The 11,384-nt window shown below is 38.5% G+C and overlaps 1 protein-coding gene and 1 pseudogene across 1 annotated transcript; both read left to right on the top strand.

Annotated features, from left to right (window-relative positions):
• The first annotated feature begins 3,152 nt into the window (after positions 1 to 3,152).
• Positions 3,153 to 6,152, top strand: LOC147287974 (receptor-like protein 7; annotated as a pseudogene).
• A 2,048-nt stretch (positions 6,153 to 8,200) lies between these two features.
• Positions 8,201 to 11,167, top strand: LOC147287973 (receptor-like protein 7). The gene is made up of 3 exons (XM_086240966.1): positions 8,201 to 8,245; positions 8,717 to 9,766; positions 9,827 to 11,167. Exons 1-3 carry the CDS (start codon positions 8,201 to 8,203, stop codon positions 11,057 to 11,059), a joined length of 2,328 nt encoding a protein of 775 aa, XP_086097092.1. The 3' UTR covers positions 11,060 to 11,167.
• The last annotated feature ends 217 nt before the right edge of the window (positions 11,168 to 11,384 follow it).

Raw genomic sequence — 11,384 nt, 5'->3', positions numbered from 1 at the left:
ATCTCTCTCTCTCTCAACAGGTTATCTGTGCATATCAAAACCAGTTGGAGTGCAGCTACTAATCATCTAAAGTTTGAAGTTTTGGCATTGGGTTCATGCAACCTGATGCACGCAATCAATCCTTCCAAAAGCCATAGCTGTTAGAAGAGGCACAACCTAATCCTATAAATCACCTAGGACCAGACTCGAGAGCGCACTCTCCAGGACTACCCGTTTGGGGTTCCGCCCTTACGGACTAGCCTAGGTCTCCATGGAACCTGGAACTAGGGGTGAACATAACCCGATGCAACCCGACTAACCCAACCAAAATCGGTTGGGTTGGTTTGGTTTTTAACACCCAATTTAGAGAGGTCGGTTCATAACCCGACTAACCCGACCTCAAATGGGTTGGTTAGCGGGTTGATGTTCCAAATAACCGATCAAACCCGACCTAAAAATAAAAAATTAAATTAAATATTCACATGTCTCGTTTCTCATCTCACCTTGTTTAGAATGGTCAAAGGCTCAAAGCAATGGAAACTCATCTCACCTTCCCTAGTTTCATGGCCTATGTTCTTTAATATCATAATAATTTAATATTAATCTTTCACATGGCTTTGTTCTTTAATATATATATATATTAATATTAATGTTTCACATATACGGCTTTCTTGTTTTACTTGTGATTGTAAATGTTCCACTGTAAAAGCAGGTATGCACTGAATTGGGTTCATGTGTAGAAAACAGAGACATAATAATTTTATAACTTAAAGAGAGTTTCATTCATTTTTTATTTGGGCCTAAATTTTAATTGTATTTTGAGCCAAGCCCAAATCGATCAAATCGACCAACCCAACCTGACTTTAATTGGTTTGGTTTGGTTCGGTTTTTTCACTTTCATTGGGTTAGTTTGGTTTGAAAAATCACCAACCCGAAGATATATATTGGTTTGGTCTACAGTTTGGGGGCAAAACCGATCCGTGTCCATCCCTACATGGAACCATATAGGCCCAAGGGTGCATACCAAAACCGGTTTGAGTGCAGCTACTAATCATCTAAAGTTTGAAGTTCTGGCATTGGGTTCGTGCAACCTGATGTAGGACAGGCGCAACCAATCATTCCAAAAGCCATAGCTGTTAGAAGAGGCGCAACCTAATCCTATAAATCACCTAGGACCAGACTCGAGAGCGCACTCTAGGACTACCCGTTCGAGCTTCCGCCCTTACGGACTGACCCAGGTCTCCATAGAACCTAGAACCATATAGCTAGGCCCACGCTCGAGCCCGAGCGATGCTCCCGCATCACAACCTAACAAGGTTTCCAAATTTTTTTTTATAAATAATAGTAAATTGAAGGAGCTAGACCTATCTGACAACAACATTCATGGCCAAATCTCAAAATGGATGTGGAACTCAACTAGAGAAACTTTGTTTTTTCTCAACCTCGCTCACAACTTTTTAACAGGATTTGAGCAAACTGATGATCCAGTACTCATTCTTCCGTGGCAGAATCTACTCCATTTAGAGCTTGGGTCTAACAGGTTACAGGGATCACTGTCAATTCCACCACCATCAGTGAAAGTTTACTCTGTTCCAAACATTAATGATTATACTGGAGAAATTCCACCATCCTTCTGCAACTTGAATCACCTACAATTACTTGGTTTGTCCAACAACAACCTGAGTGGCCTGCTTCCACAATGTTTGGGGAACTCCAATGTTGTTGAAATATTTGGACTGAGGAACAATTCATTCCACGGTGATATTCCAAGATGTTGAATTTCTAACCTTTATCTCATAGAAAACCCGGTAAGCATCATCAAGAAAACCCAAACATTGATATCAGCACATCAGCAAATATTTCATTATCAATTTAAATGAACACAATGTGAATTGCCTCAAAGATGATCAAGGTGCTTTTGAACAAATTGAACTTCAACTCAAGTTGAGTAAACCTACGTTAAAAAGAAAAGAAGTGTAACAGAACACAATGTGTGCACAAATATGATTGGAATTATAAGTAATTTCCATACCAAAAAATTATGTGTAATATGAGTTATAAAACTAATTTTGGCTTAACTTTATGAGTGGCTTATGAAGACTTTCGGCATGATCTAACTTTATGGGGTGAATTTTGTAAAAGGGTTCAAGACTATATTGTCCATCTCAATAGTTTTGACAAGAATGTTTGTGGTTATGATCAATGGCCGATTATCTCGTTCAAGACTAAGTCTTAATGGGACAAAGCTAAATTGGAATTAGTGGGGGCAGCTAGCGAGAGAGAGAGAGAGAGAGAGAGAGAGAGAGAGAGAGAGAGAGAGAGAGAGAGAGAGAGAGAGGGTGAATGCCGAGGAGGATTTGACTTCCAAGTCTTCAAGTGAGATAAGGCGCTGAATCACAAAACAAAACAACTACAATATTAATGGAAGAGGTCAATTCCATCCTATAATCTTAATTCCACAACATAGAAATTAAGGAGTACGTTGTGTCTAGAAATAAATAAATTAACCACACTTACATAGATAAAAAAAAAAATACAAATATTGAGTATTTTATTATCAATTTATATGAACACCAAAGATGATCAAGGTGCCTTTGAAATTCAACTCAAGTTGAGTAAAGCTACGTTAAAAAGAAAACAAATGTGTGCACAAATATGATAGGAATTATGTGTAATTTCCATCCCAAAAATTATGTGTAATATCAGTTATATAATTAACTAATTTTGTCTAAACTTTATGAGTGGCTTATCAAGACTTTCGGGATGATCTAACTTTATGGGGTGAATTTTCTAAAAGGGTTGGCTTGGCAAGACTATATGGACCATCTCAATGGTTTTGACAAGATTGTATGTGGTGATGATGATCAATGGCTGATTATCGATCTTGTTCAAGACTTAAACCTTAAAGGGATCACAAAGCTAAATTGTGATTAGTGGGGGGCAAGAGAGTGAGAGAGAGAGAGAGAGAGAGAGAGAGGGTGAATAATGCAGAGGAGGACTTGACTTCCAAAACCAACAACCACATTAATGGAAGAGGTTCCATCCTATAATCTTAATTCCACAACATAGAAATTTAGGAGTTGTGTCTATAAAAGGAGTTTAATTTCTCCCCCTTTATGTTAGAGACACAAAAACACACATAATCTGCAGAAAACAAAATTACCATGGGATTCATGGGAATATTGGGATCATTCTGGTCATTGTGTAACTTCTCTTCTGTGCATCTTTTTATTTTATTGTTACTCAATGCTGCCAACTGGTTTTTATTTGTGTAGAGTAGTACACTTTGCCATGGTGACGAGCGCTCTGCCTTGTTGCAATTCAAGCAAAGCTTCACCATAGAAAAGTCTGCTTCTGTTTTTCCTTTTGCTTATCCAAAGGTTGCATCTTGGAATAGGCAAGAAGGAGATCATGAGAGGAGTAATTGCTGCTCATGGGATGGCGTTGAGTGTGATGAGGACTCTGGCCATGTTATCGAGCTTGACCTCTGCAGTAGTTGTCTTCAAGGTTGTATCAACTCCAGCAGCAGTCTCTTCCAACTTGTTCACTTGCAGAGGCTTGACCTCTCAGATAACAACTTCACTTCCTCTGGAATACCATCAAGAATAGGCTATAATCTTACCAGTCTAACATACCTCAACCTTTCACGGACCTCATCTTCAGGCCAAATTCCATCAGAAATTTCAAAGCTATCCAAGTTGTCTACTCTTGATCTGTCTTTCAATATTGTTGCTTCTACAGGTAAGCAATTGCAACTGACGGAGGCCAACCTGAGAAGCATACTTCAAAACTTAACAAACATAAAACAACTTCATCTTAGTTGGGTAGACACTCCCTCCTCTACTGTGCCTGACATCTCGGTGAATGCCTCTTCTCTCACATCTCTCCGTCCTGAAGAATGTGCCTTCTATGGCAAATTCCCAGTAGGCATTTTCCACCTACCAAACTTAAAGGTTCTTGATTTGCACGGTAACCCAGATCTAACTGGTCATTTGCCTGATGATCTCAACAGCAGCAGTCCCTTGAAGGAATTGGATATTTCGTTTACCAATTTCTCTGGTCATGTACCTGCTTCCATAGGAGACCTTCATTCCTTAAATTTGTTGGATATCTCCTACTGTAATTTTCATCCCCATCTTCCATCTTCACTCGGCAACCTTACCCAGCTAAGTCACCTTGACATTTCTTTCTATTTCGACTCTAGTCAAAAGTACTCTGAAGCTTCAAGAAACATCAATATTTTTGGTGGCCAAGTTTCTTGGCTTGGAAAGCTAACCAAACTCTACCACTTGGGGCTTGAGTTTACCAACTTAAGCGGAGACCCATGTTTTGTGGCTAACCTCACACAACTCGCTGAATTAAACTTGGGCTCTAATCAAATAACCGGTCCGATCCCATCCTGCCTTATGAAGTTGACCCAATTAACTGTTCTAGTCCTCCGGTTTAACAATTTGCAAGGAGAAATTCCAAGGTCACTCTTTCACCTTCAAAATCTTGAGCATCTTGACCTTTCCTCTAATAACTTGAGTGGAGTAGTTGACTTTGATGAATTTTCCAAGCTCAAGAGGTTAAGGAACCTTGGGTTATCGTCCAATAAGTTATCTCTGCAGATCACAACCGGTTTCAGTACTACTGCTCCACAGTTTGAAGTTCTGTTGTTGGGTTCATGCAACTTAACACACTTTCCAGAATTTCTGAAAAATCAGCACAAAGTGCTGCGCCTTGACCTATATGACAACAATATTCATGGCCAAATTCCAAAATGGATGTGGAACTCAGTTACAGAAGTGTGGTACCTCAACCTCACTCACAACTTTTTAATAGGATTTGAACAAAATCCAGGCACCATTCCATGGCTGCATCTATTCGTTCTAGACCTCGGGTTTAACAGGTTACAAGGACCACTTGCAATTCCACCGCCATCAATCAGACTTTACTTTGCTCCAAACAATGATTATACATGAGAAATCCCACCATCCTTCTGCAACATCACTTATCTACAATTTCTTGATTTCTTGAGTGGCATGCTTCCACAATGTTTGGGGAACTTGAGTGTTCTTAAAACGTTGAAACTATCCAACAATTCTTTTCATGGTCATATTCCTCAAATGTGTTCAAGCGGAAAGAGTGGGTTAAACTTAAAATTGATTGATTTCAGTTATAATCAGTTTCAGGGGAAGCTACCAAGATCATTGGCCGGATGCTCTGAGGTAGTGTTTCTTAATTTCGGAAACAACCAGATGAGTGACATCTTCCCATCTTGGTTAGGGGCACTTCCACTATTAAGGGTTTTCATTTTGCGGTCCAATGGATTTCATGGCATAATAGGGAAGCCTGCAACCAACCATGAGTTCCAAAATTTGTGTATCATTGATTTGTCGGACAATGGATTTTCCAGTGTGTTGCCGTCTAACTACTTGGAGAACTGGAACTGCATGAAGTCTGTGGAAGACAAGCAAAATTATGTCCAATTCGAATTCTCATACGACACTGGGACAACTCTAGATTTCTTCAACATTGATTACTCGATGACTATTTTTGGCAAAGGGGTTGAGTTGAAATATATGAAGACTCCTTATCGTCTCAGGTTCATAGATCTCTCAAGTAATAACTTTGAAGGAGAGATTCCAGCACGCACCATTGGGAATCTAAGAGGTCTTCATTTTCTTAACCTTTCCAGCAACACTCTCACAGGTCTCATCCCCTCATCTTTAGGGAACTTGACTTTTCTTGAATCGTTGGATCTCTCCCAAAACCAGCTCTCGGGAAACATCCCCAGTTATTTAAGGCAACTCAATTTCCTTGCGTATTTTAATGTATCCCATAACCATCTCTGGGGTCCTATCCCGAATGGCCAACAATTCGATACATTCCAAGAGGATTCGTACAAAGGAAACTTGGGTTTGTGTGGGAAGCCTTTGTCAAAGAAATGTGACGATTCTGAGAGCTCAACACCACCACCACCACCTTCAATCTTTGAACAAGATGAAGACTCAGGGTTTCATATTGAATTAGACTGGTACGTAGTTGTGCCAGGTGTCTTTAGTGGGCTAGTAGTTGGAGTGGTTGCTGGGAACATGTTCACAAGGAAGAAGCATGAATGGTTCGCAAAGACGTTTAGCAGGAGGAGGCAACCAAGAGGCACAAGGGTGACAAGGGGATACACAACTTAGTTCATGTTGTTAGGGAAGTCTTTGGGATTTCAAGGCCAATTTCAAGTATGTTGTTCTGGTGCGCGTTGTTTCCTTTTTTTCTTTTTGGTTCTGTTTATCTATTTTGTTAAGTGGGCAGACTGATATATATAGTCTGGTCTAATAAGTTCGACTGTCTTCAGTTTTTGTTTTATATGTTCAATCAAAATCAGATAATTGAGATGCCATAATCAAGAACAATATATCTCTCACACATTTCCTTTAAGACTTAATTGGATTGCTCCATCAAACCATCTATTATTTCAGGCTTATTCCTACTATTACCAGTACACAAACGACATGGTCAGTATGAGTTCAATTCAAAATTTTACTTCCCCAACTATTGGGACTTGACTAGGGTTACTCATCAAAGTGTTGCTGCTGGATTTGCACAGAGGCACAATACTTCCTCCACACTTATTGACCTGGCCCAACTACGCTTTTCTTCCTCCACACTTTAAAAATGAATTTATTTTTCCTAATTTTAGTTAAGGGCAAAATGAGAAGTTTGGAAAAAAAAAATTCAAATTTAAGAGAAAATGTGATAATAGGTGCCACGTTGTCATATAAAGATAAAATCGGGTGGCAAATAGCAAAGAAAAAAATTGTTGGGTTGTAAATCTCCACAGAACTCTATTCTAGGTGGTATTAATGCAAAAATAATTTTTTTAATATATTTCCTATATTTTCAAAACTTGGTAAAAAGATATAAATCAACCAAATTTAGAAAATTAAATTATTAAAAAAAATAACTCGATAGTACGAGCCTAGTGATGGCACATAATGAGTCTTATTCCTCAAAGTGTATATCTATACATAAATTATATATATACTAAAAGGCGTGAGGGTGAGCACTCTTCATTACTGTAGTTTAAGAATAGTGCTCTCCCCCTTTTGCCCCCCCCCCCCTTTTTTTTAAGTTGCTTGGCAGTGTAATTAGTGGGGTAAGTTGGGCCCATTTTGGTTATTTCACTCACTTTCTCTACCCCTGCCTTTTCCATTTTTCTATGCACCTTGACATTGCTTTTCTCCTCCTCGATCTGTTTCCCTCTTAGCTTCTTTTTTTATCTGCCTGCCATTGTGAGAATAGTGCGGTTGGATGTGCCCTTTTTGGTCTTTCACTCTCTATTCTCACAATCTCTCTCCAGAAAACTGTCTTTCCCATTTTTCTTGATTATCCACATGAAAAATTTCAATTAAATAAATATACAAATTTATGCAAGGGTGCTTTGTTATTTTTTTCATTGATTTTTAATAAGCATTATAATAGTGATCCTTGACAGATATTATATTCTTCTAAAAAAATTTAACACAGAGAAATAATCCTCGCCAAATTAAAGTAAACTTGCATGAAAAATTGATTTTAAAAAGCTCTAAAAAAATTTAAAAATGCATGGACTGTTTAAATTTGAATCACATATCAAAAGCCAAAATGCCAAATAGTGAGTCGGCAAGTGAAAAAAGAAAAAGGATCAATGACGTAAGTGTTGGTTTTGACAATATGAATAAGAAGGTTTGACTTGCAAGAACAATTTTTTTTTATAAAAAGAGAGTAAGTAGTGATTTGAAACATTACTTTTATTATTTTTATGACCTATTTTGATTGTTTATAAGTATATAACAGTCATTGTTTTTATAGTTTGCTAGATCACATGTACACTATTAGCTCCATTTCTTATTACTATTACACAATACATTATTATTTTGTTATGTTGTAGTCTCCCAGTTGTGCTAAAGGTTCACATATGCATGCATTGTGATGCATATCTTAACATAACAACCAACATATAAAACATACCATGAATCCACATTTTGTAACTTCAACTTGGTAAGGAAACATTGATCTCATTATTTATAAACATATTTAGATTTCCATGTACATGTAAAAAGTCTTATTTTTTCATTAAATTTTTTAAAGTTTTCCATCATAACTTTATTAACTTTCTACCCATTTTATAAGCTTTCAACACCCGCGGTATCGCAGCGGGCACAATTGCTAGTAAAGACTAATAGCAATTTCACTTTTAACAATGGCTAGACTTCAAGACAATGCCAATAACCCCATTAATGCATTCGTATAACCAAGAATATTTGTGGTGGTGATCAATGGCTTATAATCTGGTCCAAGATTTAAAAGCCTCAATGGGACAAAGCTAGATTGGCATTAGTGGAGAGGGCGAGAGAGAGAGAGAGAGAGAGAGAGAGAGAGAGAGAGAGAGAGAGGGAGAGAGAGAATCATGGTGAGGACTTTGACTTCAAGTCTTCAAAGATGAAGCACTGATTGGCAACCAACGACATTAATGGAAGAGGTTTCATGCTATAATAATATTAATTACACTACATAGAAATTAAGGAGTTGTGTCAGAGACCCATAAACATACATAATCTGCAGAAACAAAATTGTCATCATGGGATTCATGGGAATATTGGGATCATCCTGGTCATGGAGTACCTTCTTTTGTGTGCATTATGTTATTTTTCTGTTACTCAATGCTACCAACTGTTTGTCATTTGTGCAGAGTACTAGAATTTGCCATGCTGATTAGAGCTATGCTTTGTTGCAATTCAAGAAAAGCTTCATTATAGACAAGTTTGCTTCAAGGAATCCTTTTGCTTCTCTAAAGGTTGCATCTTGGAGCTCACAAGAAGGAAAGAAGAGCAATTGCTGCTCATGGGATGGAGTTGAGTGCGATGAAGACTCTGGCCATGTTATTGGGCTTGACCTCAGCAGCAGCTGTCTTTATGGTTCCATCAACTCCAACAGCCCCCTCTTCCTACTTGTTCACTTGCAGAGACTTGACCTCTCAGATAACAACTTCAATCTCTCTCAAATACCATCAAGGTTAGGCCATGATCTTACCAGTCTAACCTATCTCAACCTTTCAAAGTCCTCATTTTCTGGCCAAGTTCCATCAGAAATTTCAAAGCTGTCCAAGTTGTCTACCCTTGACATGTCTTTCAATCAACATATTTCTTCTAGTAATTATTATTTGGAATTGACAGAGGCCAACCTGAGAAACCTAGTTCAAAACTTGACAAACATAAAACAACTTCATCTTAGTTGGGTGAACATACTCTCCAATGTGCCTGATATGTTGAATGCATCTTCTCTCACATCTCTGCACCTTGAGAGATGTGGGTTGTATGGGGAATTCCCAGTAGGCATTTTCCACCTACCAAACTTAAAGGTTATTGATTTGGACTCTAACCTAAACCTGACTGGTTATTTTCCTAATGATCTCAATAAGAGCAGCCCCTTGGAGGAATTGAATGTTGCAAGGACGAATTTCTTAGATTTTCTACCTGATTCAATCGGAAACCTTCGTTCCTTAAACATTTTGAACATCGCCTACTATAATTTTCATCCTCGTATTCCAAATTCACTTCACAACCTTACCCAGCTCAGTTACCTTGGCTTGTCTTTCTTTTTCGACCACAATTTTACTCACTTGGACATTTCAAGAAACAATTTTAGTGGTCAAGTTATTGATTCCTGGTCTTGGGTTGGAAAGCTAACCAAACTCAAACACTTGGGTCTTGGGCATACTTACTTCATGGGAGAATTCCCAATTTTTGTGGCCAACCTCACACAACTTGCAGGATTAGACTTGGGCTATAATCAAATAACCGGTCAGATTCCATCTTGACTTATGAAGTTGACCCACTTAACTCTTCTAAACCTGCGGTTTAACAATCTGCAAGGAGCAATTCCAAGGTCACTCTTCCACCTTAAAAATCTTGAGCATCTTGACCTTTCCGCAAATAACTTGAATGGAGTAGTTGAGTTTGATGAGTTTTCCAAGCTGAAAAAGTTAAGGGTACTTCGATTATCCTTCAACAAGGTATCTGTGCATATCAAAACCGGTTTGAGTGCTACTGCTGTTCCTCCAAAGTTTGAAGTTCTAGCTTTGGGTTCATGCAATCTAACAGAGTTTCCAGAATTTTTGAGAAATAATGGTAAATTGAAGGATCTAGACCTATCTAAGAACAATATTCATGGCCAAATCCCAAAATGGATGTGGAACTCAACTAGAGAAACTTTGTTGTCACTCAACCTCACTCAAAACTTTTTAATAGGGTTTGAGCAAAATGAAGATCCACTACTCATTCTTCCATGGCAGCATCTAAATCTTTTAGAGCTGGGGTCTAACAGGTTACAAGGACCACTGCCAATTCCACCACCATCTATTGAATTTTACTCGGTCCCAAACAATGATTATACTGGAGAAATTTCACCATCTTTCTGCAACTTGAATTCTCTAGTTATTCTTGATCTGTCCAACAACAACCTGAGTGGCATCCTTCCACAATGTTTGGGGAGTTCTGTTCTTGAAGTATTGAGCCTGCGTAACAATTCTTTTCACGGCGATATTCCTCAAATATGTTCAAACCGAAAAAGTTCCTTAAAGATGGTTGATTTAAGTCTGAATCAGTTACAGGGGAAGCTACCAAGATCATTGGCCAACTGCACTCAGTTGGAGTTTCTCAATTTTGGAGACAATGGGATAACGCAACTCACTTCCCTTGCAGATTTTAATGTATCCCATAACCGTCCTCGGGGTCCTATCCCACAAGGGCTACAATTTGATACGTTCCAAGAAGATTCGTACCTAGCAAACCCAGATTTGTGTGGGTTTCCTTTGTCAAAGAAATGTGAAGATTCTGAGAGCTCAACCCCGCCACCACCTTCAATCGTTGAAGAAGATGAAGATTCAGGGTTTAAAGTTGAATTAGATTGGTACGTGTTTGTGCCGGGACTTGTTAGTGGGCTAGTAGTTGGGTTTGTTGCTGGGGACACTTGGACAGCCAAGCATGGATGGTTTGCAAAGAAATTTGGCATTAAGAGGCAGCCAAGAGGCAAGAGGGGGAGGAGGGGACACAGAGCTTAGTCCTCTTAATGCTTCTTGTGTGTTGGGCCAATCTCATGTTGTTGTGGTGCGGGGTCTGGTGCATGTTGTAATCTTGCAATAAGGCTGGTGGTTGCTTAATTGTATTTCCTAGATAATTTTTGTTGTTCTTGTGTTTAAGAAAAGAATAAGTGTCTCCATTTGAGTTCGATTGAAAATTTGTTACTGCACAATACGACAACGAGTTCTGTCTATAAAAGCTACTATGTTTCACCTAAGAGTTCTAAACAGACATTACTATAGGAAGGGATCATCATTGTATGATTTGTATTGCTTTACATCACCATCATCCATCATCTTCTGCGCA

This window comes from Dryas octopetala, chromosome 4 (assembly GCF_963921425.1).
Source record: "Dryas octopetala chromosome 4, drDryOcto1.1, whole genome shotgun sequence".
NCBI classification, from domain to species: domain Eukaryota; kingdom Viridiplantae; phylum Streptophyta; class Magnoliopsida; order Rosales; family Rosaceae; genus Dryas; species Dryas octopetala.
Note: the sequence above shows the minus strand (reverse complement) of the source record. Positions and strands in the feature narration are given on the sequence as shown.

Coding starts and splice junctions, on each gene's coding strand:
- LOC147287973 (XM_086240966.1), top strand. CDS start 8,201: ATGGCTAGACTTCAAGACAATGCCAATAACCCCATTAATGCATTC. Junction 8,246..8,716: donor ATAACCCCATTAATGCATTC/GTATAACCAAGA, acceptor CATGCTGATTAG/AGCTATGCTTTGTTGCAATT. Junction 9,767..9,826: donor TGGCCAACCTCACACAACTT/GCAGGATTAGAC, acceptor TGACTTATGAAG/TTGACCCACTTAACTCTTCT.